Genomic DNA, 26,692 nt, shown 5'->3' with positions numbered 1-26,692 from the left:
TACATTTAAAATATTTGGCCAACTTGGAAGATAGTCTGTGTAATTTATATGATGATAGTTGGACTTAAAATGCAGAAGTCATGACTAAAGATATTTGTTTTCATGTTTATCTTTTCAAAGTTAACATTAAGATTTCATATATGGTTATCTGGAGTTGTTAACTCTTTTCAAAGCCACATTCGGCTCATCCATGCCTAACAGCTGGTTTAAGATGTCTGCTATGTATTTTTTTGTTTTTTGTTTTTTGGGGGCTGGGGGGAATTGAAGAGCGTTTGGAACTACAATACCAGAACTTTAGTTGGTTCAAATGTAGCTTTGCTAATACCAGGCTTAATTAAATATTGGTAAGAAAAATGAACGACTTTCCATGTTGGAGACATAGCAAACATGGAAAATGGTGGTCTGGTTCAACGAGAACAAGTTGGACATTTTTGGCCTACATTGGAAAACTAGTTGATGAGAAGATGGATGGAGATTAAAAAAAAGACAAAAACAGGTCAACCTGATTGAAGGCCAGTTTGAGGATGAAAAACACACGAGACTGTAGTAAAGTGGTAGCATGAAGCGAGCTACAACACCTGAGTGTCTTCAGCCTGCTGACCAAATTACCGAATGAATACCAGAGAGACATTCTACAATGTCTTCATAAATAAAACATTTTTTAAAAAAAAGGCTTTACCAACTGCTCCGTTTGTGGTTCGTGGCAGGTCGTCTGGTGCAGTCTTATTTGCGAAACAAAGCTACAGAAGGAAAAAACAAAACATAAACGAACTAGCATAGCTGAGAAATGGAGAGGAATTAATTAAAAACCAATTCAGACAGAGGTGGCAGCAAGAGCGCCAAAGTACACGCAAATTTTAGCGCAACCTTTGCAAATATTTATTGTGTTCTTTGGAGATCACCTGCTTGGGAAAAAAATTATCATTTCCTCCTTTAGTGCGAGTGTTTATCATGTAGCAAACAGCTGGAGGCCTCGGGGAAGGTCGAGAGCCGACCTAATTGGCAACATATTGTCAAATGTTCCCTTGAACCAAGTTGGCGCACCTGTTCATCAAAAGCCGTTGCCTACTTCCACCATAAAAGACCGAGCAGTCAGTGAGTGTCGTTAAATCTGCTTACCTCTTAGTGACTTTTAGTATCCCACTTCTGCAGGCGACGAGGCTCAAAGATGACCGCCGGAAGTGGGAGTTCGATTATTTTCCGTTTGGGGCGGTTGACACGCCATATTCGCAGCTGGAACAACAGAATACGTCAAAGCGTCATCCTCACTCCTTGTGTTTGGTCAACGGTTCGGTTGGATAAATGTTCATATTAACGAGGAGAGCAGTTAATAAGTTGAGATGCAGAGCTCCCATTATTACCAGCCATAATGGGAAGAAAAGTCTGCTGACATGGAATTATTTGCTAATGAAAGGGAATCATCTTAAATAATGACCTCATTAGCATAACTACTTGTGTTCAATAAATCACGGAGATATGGTGGCGCGTGAACGCTCAAGTACCCCTCCTTTGTTATGGCTTTATCCTCATTTATTTTATATTCTAGCAGATATCAATAATAGATAAGACGTCCCACTGTCGAGATATTTATTTAAGATTTTTAGAATATTTGCTCATTTGTGTTCTGCGCTGGAAGTTAATTCTCACAGGCTAATGTTAGTGAAATCCCTGGGAATGGAGAGGGGAAGTCAATATATTTCAAATCTATGTAACATTTTAATGTTTTTCTTTTATTGATCAGAACGGTTCTGTTCTTATCGCAAATTAGTTTTTGTTAAAGATTACATAATGGCTGTTTTTAAGCCATCTGAATTTCTCTCACAAACCAACTGAAGACCTTCAAATAAGTTTTTGAACTCTAAATTTACTTGAATTTTAGAAGCCGTTCAATCTGACTGAGCTTCAGAAACTTTACAGAATGGATTTAAAAAACAACAACTACACATTAGTTTAAAATGCAGGCACTACTTTGCAGATATTTATTAAAAATATGACCATGTACAATTTTCTTCCCACTTCATTACTGTATTATATAATATAGTCCATCTTTTGAAATCCAAATAAAATACACTGTCAGGACACTTAAACTTAGCAAAGAATGATTTCCTGGCTCTGGGTGTTCACTGTGTGTAATTCAATCAGACATTATCAGCTCAGACAAGGAGAGGGAGCTGAGCTGTCATAGTATCACCACTTTGTCACGAATACAAATAAACTGTCTCGACCGGAAACGTCTCAGTCAGACAAACCAAAACTGTGCCGAATCCATCAATCGAAGCAGCGGGGAATATATGAGCAACTAAGGTGTCAGTTTAGTGTGTCGCCTCAAAATACATTTAAACTACATGAAAGTTTGGGGGCATTTTTTTTTGTCTTGGTGACACTCTTCGCCTCACATTGTCTCAAAATAGGGCGACTTGCTGAGGGAAACAGCAGGAGGTTCAGTGTTACCAGAACAGACTCACAGATCAGCGCTAGAAGTGCCTTCAGGAGTGTCAGCTCATGTTTGGGAACATGAACTACAGTTATGCTTTCATGAGTCTTATGGAGTAAGAGATCATTTAAAGATCAATTCCTCCTCCCCCAAGTCTCTCGGTTGGTCACTTGGACTGAAAAATACGAAAAAAATGTTCAACTTTTCGATTAACAGTGCGAGAATATAGCAAGGTTAAAATCCTGTAATTATAAACCACATTTAAGTCAGTCATACAAATAAAATACATTCATTCAAATTTATCCTTTAACTTTTTTTCAAATAAAAACGCTGGTTATGAGCTACACAAATATCCTTCAATAAGAACATTAGCAAGCTAATCCTGATCTCCATCTCGAAGAAGCAGAAGCTTTATTGGTGTCGCACTGACCTCTGGTGGCTGGATGGGGGTACTGCAGCTAGTGATAAAGACAGAAGCATGATGGTACCTTAAATTCCTTTACTTAAATTAAAAAAAATGTACATCACATTATCTTTTACAATAGACATGTCTTTTTAAAAACTCTCTGGTTTCTTTACATTTGAATTATTTTGTATACAAATTCCTCTTTGAGAAAAAAAAAATCAAAAAGAAGGAGCCTGTGACAAATTACTCTCCATAAAACCTGCAGTTTCCTCCACAACTGATTGACTGTATGTTGTGATTATATCATAATAAAGTCTTTAGTTCACTCGTGTCAGATGTGAGCTGTTTTACAGCTTTGACAGAATTACTTTGATTTCTCCTAAACGATGCAGGAGCCCTGGAGATGTTACACAGTTTATACTCTGAGAATCACTTTGATGATGAAATGCTTTTTGGACAACACTTCGATAATACTAACACACAGTTAACAGCATACTTCATGAAAGAGAGGACACCAGATGAAAGGGAAGAGACAACATTTCTGTTTTGGAAATGGTGCAAATCAGTGACCTTGCCTCGACAGTCCAACACGACCATCTCTGATTTTTATGTCAACGTGTGATTGTGATGCTTCTGGCAGCTTCAACTACACCTGAACATTAACTTTAGCATGCAGTCGGAAGCTTAAAATACTGATTTTGTTGCTGCTATGGTTGATGCTCGCCTACTGGTGAGCAGAGGGGGTCATGAAAGTAAGTGGTGATGAGCCCATGTGAGTGGAGACACACCCCCCCCGCGCCCCCCCCAAAAAAAAAAAAAACAATACAATAAAATCATTTCAGAACAGCAGGCCAGTCTTCATAACTCCAAAATTAAAGGAATTCAAACTGGGTTTAACTAAAGTAGAAACATGAAACCATTTTCAATGTAAACATGAGCACAGGCAGAGCATGGCAGACAAAAACAAAAGATTTGGCAAAACAACAAAAAGAAAAAGAACGTTCCACTTTTCAGACAAAGGTAATAATACTCCATGGGACAGCCTGAACTTTCCCAGAACATCAAGATTACTTTACCAGAAACCTTCTTAGAGCCATCATGGAACTTATTGGGTTCTTCCGATACATGATTATGATTAAGGGATTGGTGCAAAAGTCAGTGATTCAATGCAATTGTCTTGATTTCCTGGATTTGGATCATCTGTCAGCTTTGTACCTTGATTTGTTGTGAATCTGTGCCATATAACAAATATAAAAATAACTTAATTACTTTACCTGGAGCTATATAACAAAACTACTGCCAGTTACCAAGAATATACTAGTTGCTTTTTTGGGATTGTACCATAATTGAAAAGGAACTTTTCTGGTTTGCCGCTTACCAGTTTCCTAGCTCAACATGCAAACTACTTTTGTGGAATCCTATTACTGTCCATATTTATCCAAAATACCAGGAATATTTTGTGAATGTAGGAGTCCACCGGTATATCGCCATAGGTTTTCTTAATTTTGGGAGATCAGTGATAGGCCGATACTTGGATGAAAGATTTCCTTTTCAACACATACAGTGGAATATTCTAACACTTATCAAATGATCTTACCAATCTCTACAAAGAACTTAAAATCAACCAGAGTACCTTTTTGCTCTGCTGAGAGAGAGCCAACTGACACACCTGCCCAACATGTCATGTCTAGTAAATAGTCACCCCACTTTTGCCAACTTACTGGCTTTGTCTCTAAATTAAGCAACTTTTCAGACAAAAAAAAAATTACATCAGCAGATCAAGCTTTTTGAAAATTGCTGTAAGGATACACCAATTACACCAAAGTATTGAAATTAGCTTCCAAGTTCAGAAAAAATCCTGGTAATTTTCCAAAAATGCCACAGCGGCTTCCAGAGAGTATGTGGTAAGTTCATGAAACGTTTTGAGACTCTCTACAATAACTCGGACACCCTGTAGCTCACACCCACAGTTTTTTGTGAAACAAGGTATTTAAAACCAAAAATCCAAAGAATTAACAGAAAAGAAAAAAAATCTTCATGATGCAATTATGGATTGGACATCCAGAGACCTTTTCTAAAACGATACCAAAGACTGACTTTGTACATGGCCTGTCCCCGTTTCTGTGTACAAAAAACAAAGCAAAAGTAGACATTATTTTTTCTTCTTACACTTTTACTTTGTGCCCAAAATGAAAGAAAGTTTGCAGAATGTGAAAAAACAAATGTTGCTCATGTTTTCTCAGAGCAAAATGTTTGAGAGAGCACTGCTTTATCCAAGCTCAGGAGCTCCACCTGGTGGTGCATCATATGTAATAGTGAAAAAAAACAAAGTATGGAAAGGGTCCAAGTTCTGGGAAATTAACCTTCAGTTCCAGGAAAGTGGAGGCTGTATTCTATAGTGCTACCAAAACATGATGCGTTCTTTGCTATATACGAGTACGACCTTGTAATGATCCACAAGTTCTCAGGGTGAACCGATTCCGAAAGCTAAATGAAAAGCTTTAAAACGATAATCTCGCACTAAACACGGACTGAGCTGGTCTGCTGCATTTCAAACAACTTCATATCCAGCTTGGTTGATCCGGACTGAGAACAGGAGGAGTTGGGATTTAAGAGAAACCCAGACATTTCCAGTGTTGAGGGCAGTTCTGAAGGGCAGTTCAGCTAAATCCTCCGCTTCCCTGGAGGATCGTAGATTCAGTCTTTTAAAACCAGACCAACATCAAAGTTGTTTTTTTTTTTTTAAAAAAAAGATCAGAAACAGAGGAAATGTCAAGGCTTCTCCCTTTTAACAGTGTTAAGGACATACATGAACGTTAAACGGTGTGCTGCTGGAGAGTGTAAAAGGAGCTACTCTATTATATCTCTATACATCAGTCGCACTAAAAACTTCAGTCCTGCACTGCATTCTTCTCACTAAAAAAAGACACCAGAAAGTGTCTTTATGTGGTTTGGCATTACATTTCTACATAGCAAGCCATTCGACAAGAGCAAAGACCAGCTTTAGTCTTGTGAATTTCAAAATAAAGTGACACTGAAGAGGCTTCAAAGTCATCGACTGCTGCTTGAAAACACAGATTATCTGAAACACTAGTAGTATCTGTGGGCGTAAGGGAAACAAGCAGACAGTGCCCAAGAAAAGTATTCCACCTAAACTGACCAGCCATGAAAGGAGAGAATTAATAATGAGGCTGGGCAACTAGTAATGTGGCTTTTATGGAAGGAAGCCATAGCTGAAATCATCCAAGTTAATGTTTGACAGGTGAAAGAAGCTAATTTGGTCAGATGAAACCAAAACTGGACTTTCTGGCCAAAACGTTAAGCCTTGTATGCTGGGACATCCCTCTGAACACACGTTCTCAATGGAGATGCATGGTGGTGGCAGCGTCTTTCTGTGGGCATGCCGTTTTTAGCACAGGTAAGGTAATTTTATTTATATAGCAGCATATAGCATAAGGTGGAATTTGGACAGCGCTAAAACTGAACAATCTTGTGGGGAAAAAAAATTCCCCACAAGATTTTTTACTAAAAATGAGTAAAAATTTTTTTTAATAATTTTACTAAAAAATGTTAAATTATGTACATTTTACTAAATATAATTTTTTGTAAATTTACATTTACTAAAATGTAAATTTCCCCCCTTGGGGGTCTAATATAGATATTCTTGATTCTTGGAACTGATGTCCACATATAATCTCCATCCAATCTAATTAAATTTCAGTTATTTAGTTGAGGAGAAATGGAAAAAAACTAGCATTTGGATGACACGACTCAGAAAATGTGCAATATAGATTAATGGGGGCATGAGGGATAAATAAAAACATCCCACAACTCAGACTTCTAATTATAAAAACATTATTCCTTCCTTCCACCTGACAAAGCAGTATTTTGTGTGGTAAAACTTTCATAAAATGTGTCAAATGAAAAAGTTTAGAGGTTATGGATACTTTTGTGAGGCACTGTATGTCTTATTGTAGAATAATGTTTTAACTTTTCTGGCTAAAATTTTACTAATTTCAAGTGAGATAAATTGAAAGAGTTTTTTTTTTCCTTTACATTTCTCTACTCAAGCTGGCTTTGAATTCCAGCTGATAAATAACTTGAGGGTTAAATTATTATTTTAATTGCACATTTTCTTCATGGGACTTCAGAGTCTGCTTTTTTTGAACAATTGAATGCGTCAGGATTTTAAGTGTCCGACCCGCATCCCAACTAGTTCAGTTAGGAGTTCTGGTAAAGTGCAGCAAACATACCAGCCGTTTTAAAGAAAATAAAAATAGATTTCTTCACACAGATTGTGACAAATCTGCGATTTCCAACCGCCACATATCTAAATGGCAGTCGGAGTTGTGCTCTCGTCTTGGATACAATCGGCAGCTCACACCACTATCAGCATTTAAACAAAGAAATCAAAGGCTGTTTGTTAAGAAGACAAACAAAACACTTCCAAAGAATAAGGCGGCAAAAAAAAAAAAAATCACTACATATTTCACGTCTGCACACTTACAAAAACACGGAAGCGGAGGCCGAGACATTTTGTCAGTTCGTAAGCCGGACGGCGCCGCCGAAGAAACGCGTTTAACACCCGAAAACGGCGATGTAAACTAACAGAAAGGCTCTGGTGTCAGTCGCAGGCTGACGTCTTCACAGCTAATAAAACACAGAACAGAAAAACAGAAACAGTCGGACATGTTCACACCTCTGGTTCTGTTGGGTTTTAGCCAAGAGGCACCGGTTTGACATGAATACTTTGATATACAGCAAGAACTTCTGCATCTGGCAGTTTAAAGTAGGTTCTGTTATCTGCTAGAGAGCTTCCTATTGCAGCAGACGGCGCCCCGTTGACTGGGGAGTGGCAGAGAAAAAAAAAAAAAAAACACAAGAAAAAACAACTGACGCACAATAACACGCACACCCACACATGCAACACCAGAACCAAGAAAGCCAGAAAAAAGTCAGTTGGAAGAGGAGATCCAGCTCCGCCATCAGCCCTCTGCTGATTGGTTAAAACGACTCCTCCGTTAGCGCTCCCTTCAGGATGAGCAGTGTCCCCTAGGTGCCTCCAACAAGAAGCTGGCGCTCGTCCAGGGAGCCGGAGGAGTTTGAGGGAATCAGAAGCTCCTCAACATCGACGAGGAGTGGAAGTGAGGAAGGGCCTAAAGCTCTGCGCTGGACGGTGGTTTGGAGGTGGTCACAATCTTCATGTACTGAGTGAAGATGGTCTCAAACGCCTCGTCTCTGTGGATCATGGCGCCAAACACCAGCGGCTGCAGAAGACACAAGCTGTTAGAAGTACGCCTTGATACTTGGGCTCAAATTCGCTTCCTTCATCTTAAAACTTAGAGGCTAAACTGTGAGTCGGGTTTATTGGGAAAATAGGAAGCCTTCTGTTTGCAACAAGTAAGCTAACAGTATTAATAGCTAAACAACTGTTATGTGGTAGATGAACATCGTACACAGCAGACCAGCAATATGAGCCCAACCCTCATGGCCAAAGTGCATTGATATTTTTAGGTTTAATTGCCTTCTTCACACAATTGTTGATGATGTAAAGGAACTCTGTTTTGCAGTTTTCTGGAGGTTCGTTGCACATTAGAGGAGAATAGAAACCAAATGCTGCTTCTCCATGTTTGGTTCTGGTTATAAGGATGCAGAGGAGGCTAGAACCAGAAGGTTGATGCGACAACCGGTTTTTAATGTACTTTGGTGCCACGTTGTTCAGTGATTTATAAACCAACTGTGACAGTAACCAAGCAACTAAAGATAAACACATTGATCAGTTTCTCTAGGTACAATGCAATGAACTCTTCTCTGAATGATTGGAACAAAGCCCTTAACTTGACACTACATACTTGCTCAAGCTTACAGTCAGAGCAATAATTAAAAAGTTTAAAAACGACTTGCATAGAAAAGGTTGGATGAAGAGCAAAGTTTGTTTTTCCCCTCTACACAGAGTGAAGGGAGGTGAAACCTGCCTCAAAAGCTCAATGTGGGATAACCACAGCAAACAATGTTATCTTGGGCCAAGATAAGCATATCACATTTCCTAAATACCACTGAGAACTAAAATGACCTGAAATGAAACTGAAGTTGAGATTTTTAGTAACATGTTCTGTTACTTTAGTGCATGTCTGACTAGCTTGTTGGCGTCTATCATTGCAAGGATAACTGTAGCTTTCAGAAAACAAATCTCTGATTACAATGATTACAACTGATTACAATGCCCCTTTAAAGAATCCAATCTGTGTGTGTTTAGGAACGGTCTCTAAAGTAGCGAAGCGCTCACCTTCTGAGTGGAGGGAGTGGCTATAGAGATGCCCATGCCGCTTCCAGGCAGGACCGACAACACTTTGTACTAAACGGGGATAAAATTAAATGTTATTAGTTTAGGAAATTCATTAAAGTCAAACATGGATCTTAGAAAGTGTTCAACCTTTTATATTCTGGAATACATTTTCTGGCCTACAGGAAGGTGGAAAAGCGAGAATACCTTCTGGATGTCTGTGATGTCCACTAGCTTGATCACTTTATTCTTCTTGGAGGAGCTGGATTTGGAGCTGGAGCTCTCGAAGCAAAGATAACTGACGGACAAAAAGGGAGGGAGGGAGTAATGTCAGTCAAAACTGTTCTTTATAATTTCTTCAGTGGCGAGTTCCTCAACACAAGCGACGAGGGTTAAGCTTACTTCTCTGTGACGTAAAGAACTCCATTCCTGATGTAGTCCGTGGGCATCTTCCTATCTCTGTTTATCAGACAACACCTCCAGCCGTTCTCGCACACTAAGACAGAAAAAAAAAAAAAAGAAAAACCTCCGATTCAGTTTGCAGCCTTTGACAACCTCAGTTGAGTGTTTACAGTGGTTGTAGTAAGTTTCCTCACCCGCCAGAGGGCGCTCTGTTTCCGGCAGGTTGAAGATCTCGTGGAAGGGACCCTTTTTGGTGCTGTGGGAGCGACCTGCGTCGTCTTCTCTGCTCATGCCGCTGGGGACGGTGGCGAGGCTGCTCCGAGACACCACCGGCTGAACCTGGTGCAGGCAGGGGGACGAGGAGAGGCAGGAAGAAACGCGAGGAAGAACAAACAAAAAAGAAACCCCAAAGAAAAGATGACAATAATGAGATAGTCAACAACAGCAACAAAAGAAAAGGAAACAGACAATGAGGGGGGAAGACAAAGAGGTGAAAAGAAGAGGAAAGGGGGATAAAAGAGGGAGAAACAGGTCACGTGACTGAAACATCCTCCATAAATCATCTTTGGTTGTTAGTACTGAACAATGCGCGGCTCTGCATGTGCACTTCATTGCGTCAGGCTCAGGTGTAACGTGCAAAGCAGAGAGGGAGGCTGCCATTCAATCAGCCTCTGTATGAGCACAAACCAAAATGATACTGTTAGTCAGCAGCGTCTTCCTCCAGCACCCACACATCTCAAACCTTTTCACATTTTCTCACGTTCTAAATGCATTTTATTGCATTTCATTATGTAATTGACCAACACAATGCAGTGCATAATTGGAAAGTGGAAGGAAAATGAAACGTAGCTTCCCAAACCTGACAAACAATAATATGAAAAGTGAGAGAAGCATTCTTTGCAGATGGGGAGCAAAAGGTTCCAAGTCTTACCGCACATTTTTAATTGGACTTTGACTAGGCCATCTTAACTACTGAATATGATTTGTTCAAAACTGTTGCATGGCAGTTCTAGCGCAATGTTTACAGCCCCGAGAGCCATTTGTGTCTTTGGTCCAGTTCATTGAAATTTGCTTAGAGCCACAAAAGCTACATGAAGGAAATTAGCTAATTTTCACAAAGTCTGCTATGGGATTTTATTATAATTTTTTTTATGAGAAAATATATTTATATATTTTTGTCTTTAAATTTTAAAGTACAGAAAATCAAACTTGAACATTTTTTCAAGGGAATGCCTTAGAAAAAAAAAAAGCACAAATTTTGCAACAGAGACGTGACTCCATAAAAAAAAAACAAAAAAAAAAAAAACAGATTAATTGCTAATAGCCAACATGCTCTATTTCCAGGTGATTAAAGTCATGGTTTTAAAGCTTAAACATACTTTACTTTTCTCAACTGATCATTTATACTCTGAATTATGGGAATTAGCATGAAGAATAAAAGCAAATGCACACCACACTTCTTAGATTTTTAAAATCTGTGTGTTATTTTCCATCCACAATGATGCTGTAGATCGATAAGGTGAATAAATGTGAAAAGGCTCAAGTTGTGTGTATACTTTTGCAAGGCACCGCGTGTAATAATGCCAACCTTCACACTAGAAATGGATCCTGAGTGCTTTATAGTTCCAGCTGCTCTACATACAACTGCCACATAAAACTACCAGCATTTATAAGTCTGGGTTGATTAGTGTTTGCTAAGGTAAAAAAAAAAAGGGGGGGGCTTTATGAAGTAGAATAATAATATAAAAGAAACAAAAACTGTTCTATGTGCATCTTGATTACTCTATAACACTACTTCTTATTGAGCATCTTGCCAGTGGATCAGAAATGTCAGAAATGTTGGTGGTTCATGGAGAACCAAGTCGTTAAAAAATAAAATACAACTTTTTTTTTAAAAATCTTAATTTCTCAAATATTTTCTGACATTTTTGATCCATTCCATTCACAGTCACTGTCGGGTGGGATCCCGAGGTGTCACGCATCACACACACACACACACACACACACACGCTTTGAGGTGAGCTTATGGCACACCCACAGGCACAGAGGAGTGAGGGGGGGTGGGGAACCAAAGGATGGGGAGTGGGAGGGAAAGAGGGGGGAGGACACACACCAGAGCACCCTACCTTCTCAATGCAGGAGAGCTGAGAGAGAGAAACAACAGAATGTACCTGAGACCGAAGCCACGCATGCTCACACACCTTTACGTAACCACACAGACAGAACAGGAAGTGAGTGGGGCTTGTGATGATTTATTAAGAGTGCTGATATTTGGAGGCTTTTTGATCTTCGTTTGTTTTTCACTCCTCTACGTGGTAGTGGGGGGGGGGGGGGGGTGTTCAGAGCTTTCAAGTCTAACCTGTTTAGGAAAGAACTGAGGGGGGAAAAAAAATAAAAAACAAGGGGGCGTTTAGACCCACTTACCCGCCGGGACACAGTGGCGTTGGTCCGCTCTTTGAGCTGGGGGTCGGTGGGGAGGCTGTTCCACACGATGTATGGCGTGTCGTACTTGTCCCGAAGCTTCGGACAGCTCTTAAACAGGAAGTCTATGATGAAGAACTTGATACCGGCATACACTCCTGTGGGGAGGAGACACGGAAATGGACAAAGGTTAACACTCCAAGTTATCCAGTCAGTTTGTTGTCATTTCAATTAATTAATACAAAAAAATACTAAATTCCATTTCAAATTGAATTTATTTCTAGTTTTTTCTAAAAATAAAATTACAAATGGCAGAAAGTATTTTCAAAAACGTGGCTTTTATTTCAATTTCTGTTGTACGACAGAGTATTAGAGACCAATTATGAGAATGTAGTATTAATATTAGATTAAAAACGCAATCCTACCAGAAAAAAATATCTTAAAGTTACGAGAAAAAAATAACTGTAATGGAAAAAAAAACTACGATAGTGATCAGGATGTGATGTCAGCAGTTCATGTAGTTCTTGCTTCAAAATAGACAGTTGTTTGCTTCATTGCTTCAAGGTCCTCCTGCTAATAATAATTTGATCCTGATGTGCTAAAAGATTATCTGTACAACTTGTACCAACAAATAACTTCACCAGATACGCAACTCTCCCAATGTAATTGTTTTCGTTGGAATTTCCATACAACTACTACTTTATTTTCCAAATATTACAGCCGTATTTTATTGTCCTTATTAAAAAAATAAGAATACTCATCCAAGTCTGACTATAATATTCTGTTGTAGAGCTGACCTGAATTTCAAGCCAAATGAAAAGAAATTGTAAAACACAAAACAAGATTGTGGCTAATCTCATTCTGAACTGAGAGAGTCCAAAGAATGCTTTGCTTAGGGGGCGTAAAGTCCAGATTTTACCCCAAAAACTGAATATTCAAAAACATAAAATTTGATTAAACGATAAAGCAGATTTATCGCCCAGCCCAAGTTACGATTTCAAAACCACAAGAGTTTTCCTTCATGACGTTGCTAATTAAGTTCCTTTGGAGCTAAAATTCCTACATGATTTTTCATCAAAACTTTCACGTTTCCTTCACCAACATGTCAAGAATTCTGTCCTTTTTTAGTCAAATTTCAATATATTTCTACAAGTATCCGGGTTTAAAGCACTGAACCTGGAGAGATAAAAGGCTGAGATAACTGGTCAGTTTCGTCCCATACTTTCCAAAACCATTTACAAACAGATCAGATAAGCAACCAGCTGCCACTCACAGGCAGGGCAGAGGAAGGTTCCACAGCTACTGTATGAATGCATTTGTTTGTGTGCAATGAATGAAGAAAGAGCTCTATTTATTCAAGGTCCTTCGGCAATATTTAGAGAATGTCAGCTGGATGAAAGATAAGCTGGATGAAAGATAAATAAAGGGGAAGTCTGTGTGTGCGTGCGTGTGTCTCACCCATCATAAAACCCATCAGCTTGTACGGGAAGACGCAGGAGAAGATGAAAGCAACCCACAGGCAGATGTAGAGCTTCCTGGTGCTGTCTGGCTGCACCCACATGAACAGACTGCAACACACACAGGAAAGAAATGCAAACAGAATAAGTCGGAGTTTCACGGCATGCGGGGCAGGGTGAGGTTTCAGGTGGAAGACTCACTTCTTTATCTTCTCCAGAACGTCGGCCATCTTACCGAAGATGTTCTGTGGAGAGAAAACGCCACAAACCATCACATTTTTCCTCCATTTTTTATTTTTATTTTAAGATTGATTTTGTTTTTAAAGAAAAAACGTCCTACCTGAGCTTTTTGTGCAACATCGAGTACAAGCTGAAACTTTTCAGATACAGTCAGGTCTTCCTTTGGGGGCTCCTAAAAATATGAAGGTAAATTAGTAAATTAAACTAAAGTGCATTTTCTTCTGATCTAGAAGTCTTTGTCGTTCTCCTACCATGGGTTCAGACACTTCAGGCACAATGCTCCACTGAATCCTCCACCCTCTGACAGAAACAAAAAAAACAAAAAAAACAATTTAACCAACACCTACCTTGTTTAACATTTAATCTGCTTTAATGCAAAAAAATAAAGCACCTGGCAATGAGGTAATTCAAAGACAAGCGCAGGATGGCCAGGAAGAGGAACATGGGAATGGCCCAACCATGCCAAGCAGCATTCATGTAGATCTAAAGGAGAGAAAGAAACATTTAGTTAGCACCAGCAGCCATAAAGCCCTGCATGAAACCCAAAAAAATAAATTTCATCAGTTACTCAATTACTAGTAAGAGACATTTATCCTTCTTTATCTCTACTTGATAAATTTGTTTTTGTGTTTTCCATCCTAAAAATGCTGAAACTGAAGGTTTTGACTTGATAAAACAAGGGAAAACCTGGAAGGTTTTAAATGCTTTTGCAAGGCCACAGAACAAGTGGCTAAAGACGATTTGGCACAGCTCTGGACATCAATGAAGATCTAATTAGACCGCAGCAGTCTTTGGCAGAGTCACTAAAACCTATAAACAGAAGTCACTGCCACTCATTTCGGCTTTTCCTCATGAGCCGATGCTAACTGGGATCAATGCTTTTCCCTTTTAAATCCTAAAAACCAAGAGGACATGTAGCTGTTTTATGTGCAGCTTTCACTCACAATGAAGGCAATAGCTGAGGTGTAGACAGAGTGCCAGTTAGATAAGGCGGAGAGGTTCCTTAAGAAGTTAGTGACAGGTCTGGCTCCTCGTTCTGAAAAAAACAACAACAAAATGCGAAACATGGGTTAGAATTATTTCATACAAGTTTATATAATATAGTGTTTTGTGGTGACATTACATCACCATCTCTGTTTTTGGTTTGTGTGGGTGTTGTTTTTGCACTCACTGAGTCGCCTCATGTTTTCTGTCAACCTGAAAGGAGAAGAAGGAAATAAACAGGTTAGGAAAGTGCACAAAAAAAGAAAATTAAAATTTAACAAGTAGGAGGTCAGACCTCAATGTAGCCTTCATAAGTCTATGACTCACACTCCTTCATAGAGGAAGAGAAATAAATCCTCCAAAGCTGATCTAAAGACGCTGCCTAGCTACCAGGACAACACTACTAAATATTTTAAATATAAACTCAGTTCAACAAGTTTTAACCATAAAATCTGAAAGAGCTCCAGTCTGTTGTCCCTCTCTGTATTCACCGGTTCTGTTTTGGAGGAAACCCGACTCACCTTTTAGCACTTAGCGGCTCCTCCGTCTCCACAGTGTTCTCCTCCGGCTGGAAGCGGAAGTCTTCTATGTAAACCCCGAACCGTTCATAGAGCCACTTCTGCAGCCGCGAACTCCACACCTCCTTCTGCTGCCGCTTCTCCGCTAAACACAGAGGAAGCACAGCACACAGGTCAGGAGTGGAACTGTGGATACACACTGAGGTTGGTGTGGCACAAGTTTTCCCCCTTAAAACAGGATTTTAAGAAGTTATTGTAGTAAAATTGCATCTTTATTCTGCTAATTTCATGACTATATCTTCTTAATTAAACAGAAATTCTATATATACTCCATCTACAACTTCTTAGATAGGAACACAATGCTGTTCAACAAGACTCCTTACAACACCACTAATATTATTATTACTATTATGACTGAATTATTACGTTAACACTTTAAAGTACTGATTATTAAGGCAAATGAGCAACATGGTACATTAATGTGTGCTCACTTTGTTTTTCTGGTCTGAACACGCACCACAAGAGGCAGTGTTAGTTTGAGAAGATGAAGGAGCTCATTCTATCAAAGTTGACTTCCAGTGACTTCTCTGTGTGAGTGTGTGTGTGTGTGTGTGCGGCTGGCTTTAAGAGAAAGGAAGATGCCAGAGTGCCGTCAGTGGGGAGGGAGGCTGGAGCTAATTTAGAAAAATAGGTTATGATTGTGGATCACTTCATGTAGGTCAGATGAGTCCGAGTCTTACCTTGAGTCGAGGCTGAGGTGTGTGAAGGAGTGTTTGCAGAAGGAGGAATGATTGAAACTATGATTGTCGTTAATATTTTGTTTTGAGTTAAAATTGGTAAATGCACTTAAGCTGCAAGTGTGTGTGTTACAGTCGTCACTCACACTGCGGTCTGATCTACAACTGCCTCCATTTCAGTAGATCCTCTACAGCCCTTCCTGAAACCTGAAGCCCCGCCTCCATCTTTTTCATGTACTTTTCCCAAGCTCACCTCTCTCACTCGGTTCCCTTCTGAGCCCGACCCACCCCCTCCGCTCCCCCCTTGGCGACGTACCTGTGCCATTGTTGGAGGGCGACTGCTGTTTTCGGGGAGGCTGCGGTGGAGAGTCCTCCAATCTGAAGGTGGAGAAAGAGAAAAACACGGATGATTTGTGACGACACAAACGTTGGCGTCGCACGAGAAACGTCTTCGGGAACAGCAGCTGCCATGACGGATTGATTGGAAGCAATTTTAGACACAATCTGTCCGAGTTGAGACAACAAGCTAACAGCAGGTGCTCGACAAAATGATCAAAGCCAAAAAAAGAAAAAGTAAAAAAATTGAACCCTCTGCAAAATCAATGATCTTGATTCTTGAAATCTAATCTATAAATATAGACTCAGCTGTCACGATTCCTCAAAGCAGATGAAGAATATGACATGAATATAAGCAGCAGCTAAATGACAAGAAATTGTAAAATGAATGAAGGATTCCTTTGCCATCCATTGATTCCTTTGAGAAATCAATGGATGGCAAAAATCTTCTAATTCCTGCCTGAGCCAACTGGAAATCTTAAAAATCTGATTCTTCAATCATTAAACTATACACAAGTTTGATTCACCTCTGCTCCTATCGTACATAATAACGAGTATTTCCTGTTAACCAGAGGATAAAACATTTCTAATATATTTTAATTGTGGTGTTTAAAGAGAAATCTAAATCAAAATTGGACTCTGATCGCTTCATCTCCAAGATAAAAATGAAATGCGGTTAAGGACAATACTCTGTATTTTTATTCTTAACAGCTACAAATTTTTCTATGATACTAAATTAAATGCTAATCTTACCTCAAAGCAACTCTGTCACATTTCAAGCCATTTTTTGTTTTGGCAAGCCATAAGTAAACAATTGCTCCTCTGAGCCTCACAGGAGGTCTTTTCCTACGCTGGCCAACTGCTGATACATTATAATTCCTATTTAGGAGGAATTAAAATCATTTTTCTCTTCTTTTTTTTGTCTGATTTAGTTTCCCAGCAGACTCCAGCCAGCTGGAAGCGAGCGACTAGAAAATCAAAGCTCTGTGTTCAGGACTCCTGTGGCTTCTCCCACATTCCTGAGGCCGTGTGGCTGTACTGATAATCACTCGGAGATCTCCAGAGGAATCTCTCAGTGGCGAGTGGGTTGCACGCTAACCAGACAGCCAGAGTCCCGCTGACACTAGCACAGCCACGGGGTCACACGGAGCGGACGGTCGCTCTGATCAGCTCGTGACTTGGTCCCGTTTTTTTCCGTCTCCTACGAAGCTCACCTCCTTGAGGAATTCCCCGCCTACCAAGCTGCTGATGCTATTTATAACGGGAAGCCTTGGCTGCCGCCAGCACTGGTAAACAGACACACACTTTGACCTATGGTGAACTCTGCGGGGCCGAAACGAAGCATTCGCTCCAGCTCACCTCGTCCTGAGGACCTCGTTCATCTTCTGCTCCAGATCCAGCCGTTTACTCCGCTCCCTCTCCAGCTCCTGCCGCAGCGAGTCCACATTGGTCTCTTCCCGCAACTTCCTCAGCTCCTCCTCTAGAAAAGGATAGAAATACAGGAGTTCAGTTTGCAGGATTCCCTTAGTGAGACGACAAAGCAGCCGTAAAGAGAGGCGCACACACAGAGTCAAAGTTTAAAGTGACTTTTGAGCAGTTTTTGGGACGTACGACGCTTTCATTTCCTCATTCGGTTTTACATCACTAACAGAAACAGGAAAGGGAAAAAAAAAAAAGCGAGCTTTTGTTTTAAAAGTGGAGTCCGGGTCAACCTACATAAGCTGGTTTCAGGTATCAGGACTTTCAGAGTGTCGACTGCAGCATCAGCAGAGTTTCCTCTCACACCATTGTCCCGGACTAAAGGGACACATGAATATTGGAGGAGGGAAGAGGCCAAGAAAAGGAGGCAGAAGTGATGGCGCTGCAATGCTGCTCAAAAATACACATTAAATCCCCCAAATGCAGAGAAATAATCTTCATTAAACATGGACCCTATGATAGTTATGAGAAAGAGCCATGGTGTATATTTATCACACATCCATTAAGGGTTTTAATTCAAAAAAAACAATTTGGCTGTCACGGTTTCGTTCTCAACCAATTTCACGTATTACTTTTGTCCTTCATCGCCTCCCTTTATTGCTAATGAAACATTTACTGTCTGGACCGCCAGCTGCTCAGGCATCAGCTTAACATGGAGTCAAAAGGTTTACACTTTGGTTGCCCCGTTTCCATTTTACATCTCACTGGACAGAGTGCAAAATATTAATTTAAAACTAAAAAAAAAAAAAATCCCTCCATTTTGATAATGTTTAAAGTACATAGCATAAGGCAACTTTTCTTTAAATTATGCATATCAGTAACTCATGGAGCCTTTTAGAAAAAAAAGTTTTTTGGCATTTAGCCAAGAGAAATAATTTTGGATATTCTAGCTGACAAACACAAGAAACGTTTAATCTGATTTAATTTCAAACTGTGAGAAATCTTGAAAACACTTAATTGAGGAATTTTCAATTATTGTGACCATTACTTTTGTTTTATCAGTCCCTTGAGATAAAAATCTTTTTTTAAAAGGGAGACCTGGCTTTTGTCTGGTTCTCTAAAATGCATTTGCTCTAGAAAATAAAATTCAGCAGCGATAGAAACGCAAGTCAGTATCAAGAACTCCTTTCAGCTTATTTATGCAACGCTATTCTAATCTCGCCTTCAAAACTTCTGCACATGACCAAACTGTAGCCTCGCTCGGTGACTGGTACGGCCTTTAAGGCATAAGCAAGTGGCTGGTCAAAGGTTGAAAAAGGGGTAGTAAGCGGCTTAATGCTCGCCTGACGGCGCCACGCCAGAACTTTCCACAGTTGAATATAAACCTGATAAAACACAGACAGAAGCTGGAAAGCGTTTGCGGGAGATGTACTTCTGCACAAAAACAGCCAATAAAAAGTTGTGTTTGAGTAGCTGATCTCTTGTCGGTTCCTCTGGTTAAAACAGAAGTTCATCTTTTTTTTTTTTTTTTTAAAAAGTACATGAAATAAAATGTGCCTCGTCCCAGAAGTCCATCCAGGACACTGCTGTGGAAATGGGGCATCCAGTTTGTGATACAACACAGCATGACAGAATACGCTATGTGTGTCAGACAAAAAGAGCGGGAGTACAGTCATGCCCCTGTTCCAGAGTGGCTCTCTACATTAGATACCATATTAATAATTCTGTCAATATGCCTGCCTGTTCTGCTTCTAAAATAGCACTGCTGACTTTTAGAGAAAATGCTCTAAGTTAAAGTATCACAGGGCATCTTTGGCAAACCGAAGGTCGGGAACTGAACCATTTATCTGCAGCACAGATAAATGGTGCTGCGAGATTAGAATAGCGTTGCATTCTTGGTTCTTGCTTTGACATTAGCGAAATGTCAAAGCAAGAGTGGTCACTTTGAATCACAGTGACCTTCCTCCGGTGCGAGCTTCTAGGAAAAAGGAGGGGGGGAGAATTTTCAAAAAGGAGAAACAGGTGCTGGAAACCAGAAGAGGATAACATCTGGAAAACCATTTCCAGCTATAATTTGAGCTTAGGGGTGGTGTGTTACTGAGGTATGGAAAGGTTTTAAAGGCTATTGAAACTGGTGATTAAGTTTGGTAATATTTTCTTGATTGGTTACTTATTCAAAAGTTACTGAATAAGTGACCAACCACAGTATCAGCATTTCTTAAAATCAAATTTAAGACTTTAAGATGTTTTAATGTAACCTTGAAAGAAATTTAAAACCAAAAAACGACGAATGCAGGGGAAATGGTTGAGGGATCCGGTATTACAATAAATCATAACTAACATTTCTGTGGTTAGAAGCTCTTGGTAATAACTTGCTGCCAAACTTAAAGCTTTTTTGCACATAGTCTCGTATGAATTGCCAAGAGAAGTGATGAACAGTGGCAAAAACAAATGTCATCCAGCCAAGTGCCAGTAAATTTGCACTTACTCATGATAGATGCAAAACGGCTAGCTAGCTTGCGTACCAGGGTATCTTAGCAGCTAGTTAGCGGTAGCGTCGACCCACTCGCGTCACAGAACGCAAAGAAAATGTCTGCGTGCAATTCAAACTCATGCCCGACTAAAAAGTTTTGCAAGGAAATAAAAAAAAAAATTAAACAAAAATGCACAAGATTAATTAGTTCTCCCAAAGCAAAATTTAAGATCTTTGATTGACAACTTATTTCATTTCTTTTTTTTTTGAAGAAAGACATTTTAAGGGATAGATTTTAGACACGACTTTTAGACTTTAAGGATGAGCAGACACTCTGCAGCACAATGTTCTTTAAAACATGTTTTAATCAATTTCATGTCCACCATTGTAGATCAAACCAAGCATGAAGCTGTACAAAGATAAATTAAGATGGTTTATTACAATCTGGACAAACAATTTGTTTTCACAAACCGTTGTGTTTTTTTTTTGTTTGTTATTTTTTGGAGGGGGTAGGGGGGTGTTTAGAATAAAATGACTCAAAGATAGAATCTTGAATTGTTCCATCAGTTGGCAACTCCACTGTGGTCATTTCCTTTTGCTCCAAAAATGCTACCAACCACAACTAGAACAACAGTTGATGATGAAACTTCCTGTTCCTGTGCAGGCACACAGCCTCTTGGTGCTTGTGACAACAATCATGAACTGCAACCATTAAAGGGAAACTTGCTGGTTGCTGGTGACCAACAACAACATGGCGTTGACATTTTTTGTTGTTGTTTTGCGGTTGATGCTGTTGATTACGTCAACCAAAGCCAAGGTAGATTAAGCGATTACCAAAACTAACACGTGAAACAACTTTTATGCACCATTAAATCTCTAAGAAAAATGTACTCTTGATTGGTCAAAATCCAGGTTCTATTTCTAACTAGACAAGTGAAAAGACACCTCAGAGGAAGAGATGAAAGCTTGCTGAGAGTTAGCCAAACTATGATCAGCTATAAAGGATCTTATTTCTGCTCACATGTACCTCAGGTGTATAAATATAACCTAGATTAAAAATAATTTTAAAAAATCAAATTACATCTTGGTAAAATTCTTAAACCCTTTGGCCACAATTTCCAGAGTCTAAAGGTCACAAACTTACTGAGGTTGAAGTTACTTTTATGGCTTTTGATCCTATCCACTGCTCCACTGTAGAGCAGCTCAAAGCTGTCAAAGGTGCAGTCCTCCAACTTGCACATGCCCATACGTCTCTGTAGCTGTCCACTTCCTGGGAGGCTTGCGCAGGACCGGGATGGCAGGGTGGCCGCCTTGGGCTTGTCCTGAAATCGCGCCAGGGCTTCCCGCTGTTCGGCCTCTTTCTGCTCCAGAAACTACTCAAAGTTCCCCCAAAACGCCGAACTACAGCGTGCGCCACATTTAAGTTTCATCCATAAGGTGAGGCAAGCGGCTGGAGGACAGGATCCTGTAGGCAAATTTGAATCAGTCGCAACAAAGCAGGGCCTGCACGCAGAGTGATGGTCGGTGGTGGAAACAGGAGGAGGGCAGTGGAGGTAGAGAGGGAGGGGTGGGGCTTTGCTGGGTGTCTGGCGCACTCAGAGGGCTCAGAAGGAGAGATTTCCAAACACACCAGAGTGGTCAAATGATCTAAAACATCTTTCTGAACAACTTTGTAAAAATATGTCTTAAATCATTTGGCTTTTAGCAACTTAGCTATTGTATAGTGCTCTGGTATACTGTAAATACTGTACAAGATGCTCCCTTTTAACAAAGTGGGTAAACTTTTAAGACCTGAAAGGGAAAAGTACAGCACCGCTTTCTCTAAACCAGTGCAGAGACAATGGCTCCTTTCAGTAAAGGATGGAGGAGGAGGTGGGGGACTCGTTGGTGGTGGGGTGTGTGGGGAGACACAGAGAAAATCAGCCGCTTCACACTGGCCTCTTATTGTTCACATGTACAACAATGTTTGCCAAAGCACTAGTTGACTTGGACAGAACAAGGTTTGGGGCCTCCAGCCAGTCTGCAGATCGTCAGACTGACCAATGGAGAAGCCCAGATCGCGGATGGAGGGGAGGGTGTAGCAAACACAAAACCAGCTCAAACAGCGCTAAGCTAGAGGTTGAGATAAGATGACAAGCGGGCTTAGTTCGTTTGCTCTACCTAGTGTTTAAAAAGCTTATGGTTGTGTATTTTCAGCTGTAAACAAGTTAAACTCAAAATGTCAAGAATGTCAGTTAAAGTTCAAATCAAGTCATGATATTTCATAGTTGGATTCAAAGTGTAATGAATCAGTCAGAGGAACTAAAACCTTTGTATATCTACACTGATATGAGGGGAATCTTATATCCATACATGGGTGAGTGATCAAATTTTACTTTTAAAGTCTAATACACGCCTGAAACAAGAAGTCACTTATATTCTGTCCATTTTTAAGGATGCACCAGTCTGATACATGAGGCTTAGAATCGGTCAATATCAATTTGATGCAGAAAAACAGTGCTGAATTGACTTCAAATTTTTCTTTTTTGCGTGTACCAAATTTGAAATTTGATAACTCTGCACCAGCTCACCGTACTTAAATCCACTAATAGATTGGCCAAATATGCAAAAACAACTTTACAACCAAGACGAATAAAAAACGGAAATGACAAAAACAATAGGTTGACTACTTTTGTCAAACATGTAAAAATAAATTGCAACAAAACTATCAAGTGGTTCAGAAAGTGCAAATAGGAATTATGAGTATGATGTAAAAAAAATTAAAAAAAAACATGAATAGATCTGCTTTTATGGATCAGTCACATTGCCACCGATATCAGATATTTGCATCAGTCCCGATTTTTTCAATATCGGGACTGGTGCAGTTAATATCTGATCAGTGCATCTCCATATATTTTGACTCAATTTCTCAGAACTACTTGTTTTATGTAGACTTTAAGTATAACTGGTTTGTAGAGATTTTTGACAAGTACTAATAATTCAGAATGCTGTTTAGAGATTCACAAAAAAAAACAACTACTAGTTACTGTTTCTCTGTCACCCTGACCTGACTGATGAACTCGGAGATTTAAGGTCTTGAATAAATGTGGGAAAAAGGTCAAGAGATCTGACTAGTTTGTCGTGTCGGATCATCTCAAGAAAAAAAAAAAAAAAGAAAAAATTGACTCATTTTCACCACTTCCTGATTACATGAGGTTTCATTATTGCTTATAAAACAAACCGTAAAGCCCGTCATGAAGAAAAGTGACAGACCCTATGGACTGACATTTCCTTCAGCAATTGTTGACGACCCCCATCGATCCCGATAAGTGCGTCTTTAATGTTTTTCCAAGTATTTCCAGTTTATTTTCAGTAATCTCCATAATGCAGTAATCCAGTTTGTGCTCGGGCTAAACAAAGAAAGAATATCTTATGTTGTTTAATCGCATCTAGAATTCCTCTGCCTCCCACTCAGACCCAGCTATCCCTCAATGACCTAAATTTCGCTCAAATTCACGGTCTTCCTCTTCAGTTCAGGGACAGATTCTCCGTCGACGTCACGGTTGTCTGGGAAATGACAGAGGCACTCCTCCATCGATTGATTTGGGAAGGACGGGATGTACAAGTTTGCTTAACCAAGATTCACGTCGATGCCAGAGAAGAAACAGGAGCCCATTATAAACAATCTAGATAAACAACAAGCTAATGTGTTGTCAGCAGGCTAGATATAATCTGCTTGTTTGCGAACAATAATCATATCAAATGTTTCATAACATATCTAGCTGCAGTTTCCCCTGCAGCGAACAGTAAATTTATGCGATAACCATTTACTGTGAAACCCCTTCTGATTCAGAATGCTTTATAGCAGATTGATGGATATCTATAGGTTTTGTTTGCATCAATAAAAGGCCTATAAATCCCAGACTATTTCTTCTATTCTTCAATGGCTCCGGCTGCATTTTCTCATTAGTTGCAAGGCCTTCAACTCTAAAGCTCAAACACACATCATTTACAAGGAGGGATATTGATTTCTTCTGCAACACTTCTATAAATCTGTGTTGCAGAATGCTCCTTAGTCCCACAGTGGCTGTCCAAGAGGTTTACAGTTACCCGATTCCAACCCGTGGAGCAGAAAAGCTGCAATATTTTTTAAAAATAAAGATTTTATTAAGAGTTTCAAAACTTGAGAAAACATCTATTTGGATACACGTTTTGCATGTTACTGATTAGATCAGTGTTGAATACTTCTTGATGATGATGATTCAGGAACATGATTTACACTTACTTATGCTAGGCAGAGAGCATGCACTAAAAATTACAGAGCTAATTCCTCTCCAGTTGCAGTAGCTTTTGCGTGCGCAGCTGCAGAGCGCCTCCTGTTTGGTGTGTGTGTACCATGTCAGAGTGTGTTCCCCTGCCCGGTTTGAAGTAGGGCAGCGGCTCGGGCACCGCATTGATCCGCTGCAGAGTTTAAAGCATCGTGCGCTGACCTTCAATACAAACCAAACACAGGAAACACACGCGGCGCTTTCTAACTTCATAGAACTGTTAAAAAAAAAAAAAAAACGAACAACAAAGAGAGGGCCCGACTACAGCAAAATCAAACGCCTGATGTGCTTTCTAAGATAAAAAATATATATAAATAGTTACAGGCATTATGAAAATGTAGAGGTAAAAAGATCTAAGAGGAGGAAGCAGTGGGAAGCTACGAAAGCTTAGCAAATTAAGCCGGCTAATATAACGGCATGAGGTGATTTCCACTGGTACCACCCTCTGACATTACACCACCAGCAGGAGGATCGGTTCATTTCAACTCTTTAACTTAGCCGTTTGCACAAAGGGATTTTATATGTAACCCGGGAAATTAGCTCAATGCTAAAACCCTTCAATCTAATACTCCTGTTCTGTTTGCCAACAAAAAAAAAAAAAGGAAGCCAGCTGGTCTGCAACTAATGTGTGGGCAACTGAATAATTAATAGAGATAATTAGTGTTTGCAGCAGTCAATCTTGGTACTTTTTATTTGTAAACACTTAAATCACTAAAGAAGCTAAAAAAAAAAGATAGAGATCAATAATATGTAGGTTAATTGTAATCAATGGCATCCTCTCAAATTTCAGAAACAATATCTAAACTACATGTGATATTGATCATGTGCAAGCCCTATTGGAAAAATCTAATCTAAACCCCAGTAGAGACAACACTGTGTGCAAGAGGCAAAAGGTTCTGCTAATAACACTCCTCAATGTGGAAGCTAGTATTTAGAGCAACATTTCCAACATGAAAAGGTTGGCTCTTAACACCAGAGGTATATAGAACGAGAAAGTCCATTTAAATTCCTGTAGTTTGTCGCCTTTAGATCAGAAGGTACGTGTGAAGAAATGACTGAACATGAAACCGAAACGTAGAAAGGCAAAGGCAGAAAAAAAAGGAGAAAAAAAAAAAAGCAGCAACAGTAACATCAAAAGACCGTCAGAAGTCACGATGCGTTCAGGCAGCTTTTCTTTGAGTAAAAATGTTCACAAATCAACTAGTTTAGAGACAATCTCAAATGGAGTCTTCAACTAGATCATAGGTAGCGGAAATTACTTAAGACATGAAAAAATATACTTTGTTATAAAACTGGTTAATAAGAGATGCAAGTTATTTACTGACGTGACAAATCTGGATTCTCCCCTCCCCCAACAATTCAAGTGTCTTTCACTACAGACCGTTTAAAATGAAAGAGGCTGCTGCACCTTCCTGTCTCTCGCATTATTTAAAGATTATAGAGCTAAAGGTTGGTGTGAAGTGTCAAGAAACTAAAAACCAGTTTCGATTGAGCTTCCGTTTGCCATATTTGACAACAGCACGCAAGAAACTAAACCAGAGGTGGACATTTATTTCATCTTCACCGATTTATCGAAATCATTTTTTCATGACATTTAAAAACTCCCCAAATTGTAAGTCGGAATGGCTAGTTTTACTATTTTCTCAACAATAACAGCATAATTAAATGCAGTTCCTGTGTGCAGTATAGTGATACAAATCACTTTTATGTGGATGGTGTCCTAAAGAAGCATATTAAAAATGGGTATTGTTTTTCTAAAGATTTGTCACTTTCATTCAAACGACTATTTAAAAGAGGAGCAATAAACTGTTTTTGTTGTCACTCTCAGAATAGCACCACAAAATATCATGATAAAACTAAGAACATGTAGCGCACCTCTAAACTGAATATTTACGTTTGCTCGTCTTTATACATTTAAATTGTGTCTGACCATCTAAACAAGTAATATTAAGAGTTTATATTTTACCCCAATTTAGATTAGGGCTAATCTAAATTCCCTTTCAAATAAAATAAAAAAAAGAGGTTGCCGTTTCAGTTCATAAAATATCTCTAGACCCGCTGGACTCCAACAAACTTCAAACTGTAACTTGTTCTTCTATACACCTAGTCTGGAAAAGCTATTGCAAAATACAAGGTTTGCTAAAAGGTTTTGTTTCACATTTAATCTCTTCAGCTCACACTAATGACAAACTCTCTATAAGCGCATAAGTCTGCATCGGTTTGCTGACGTATAACCACACGTGCCGAGTTGTACTCCATTGTTTATTGTTTGACC

At 39.5% G+C, this 26,692-nt stretch overlaps 1 protein-coding gene across 2 annotated transcripts in view; it reads right to left on the bottom strand.

Annotated features, from left to right (window-relative positions):
* Nucleotides 1-2,918: 2,918 nt before the first annotated feature.
* Nucleotides 2,919-26,692, bottom strand: part of gramd4a (GRAM domain containing 4a) — a 41,027-nt gene continuing 17,253 nt past the window's right edge. For both annotated transcript variants that reach the window (XM_088003496.1, XM_088003495.1), the window contains 16 exons: nt 17,578-17,698; nt 16,199-16,260; nt 15,149-15,290; nt 14,815-14,840; nt 14,588-14,679; nt 14,035-14,126; nt 13,895-13,943; nt 13,744-13,815; nt 13,605-13,648; nt 13,405-13,514; nt 11,950-12,104; nt 9,720-9,864; nt 9,526-9,619; nt 9,331-9,421; nt 9,127-9,195; nt 2,919-8,107 (listed from right to left, as the gene is read on the bottom strand). In XM_088003496.1, the coding sequence (XP_087859622.1) occupies nt 7,997-8,107; nt 9,127-9,195; nt 9,331-9,421; nt 9,526-9,619; nt 9,720-9,864; nt 11,950-12,104; nt 13,405-13,514; nt 13,605-13,648; nt 13,744-13,815; nt 13,895-13,943; nt 14,035-14,126; nt 14,588-14,679; nt 14,815-14,840; nt 15,149-15,290; nt 16,199-16,260; nt 17,578-17,698 (1,475 nt within the window). In that variant the 3' untranslated portion in view covers nt 2,919-7,996. The remainder of the gene's footprint in view (nt 8,108-9,126; nt 9,196-9,330; nt 9,422-9,525; nt 9,620-9,719; nt 9,865-11,949; nt 12,105-13,404; nt 13,515-13,604; nt 13,649-13,743; nt 13,816-13,894; nt 13,944-14,034; nt 14,127-14,587; nt 14,680-14,814; nt 14,841-15,148; nt 15,291-16,198; nt 16,261-17,577; nt 17,699-26,692) is intronic.

The sequence above is a fragment of the Poecilia mexicana genome, unplaced genomic scaffold, assembly GCF_051168715.1.
Source record: "Poecilia mexicana isolate PSO_F unplaced genomic scaffold, ASM5116871v1 scaffold_23, whole genome shotgun sequence".
NCBI lineage: Eukaryota > Metazoa > Chordata > Actinopteri > Cyprinodontiformes > Poeciliidae > Poecilia > Poecilia mexicana.
Note: the sequence above shows the minus strand (reverse complement) of the source record. Positions and strands in the feature narration are given on the sequence as shown.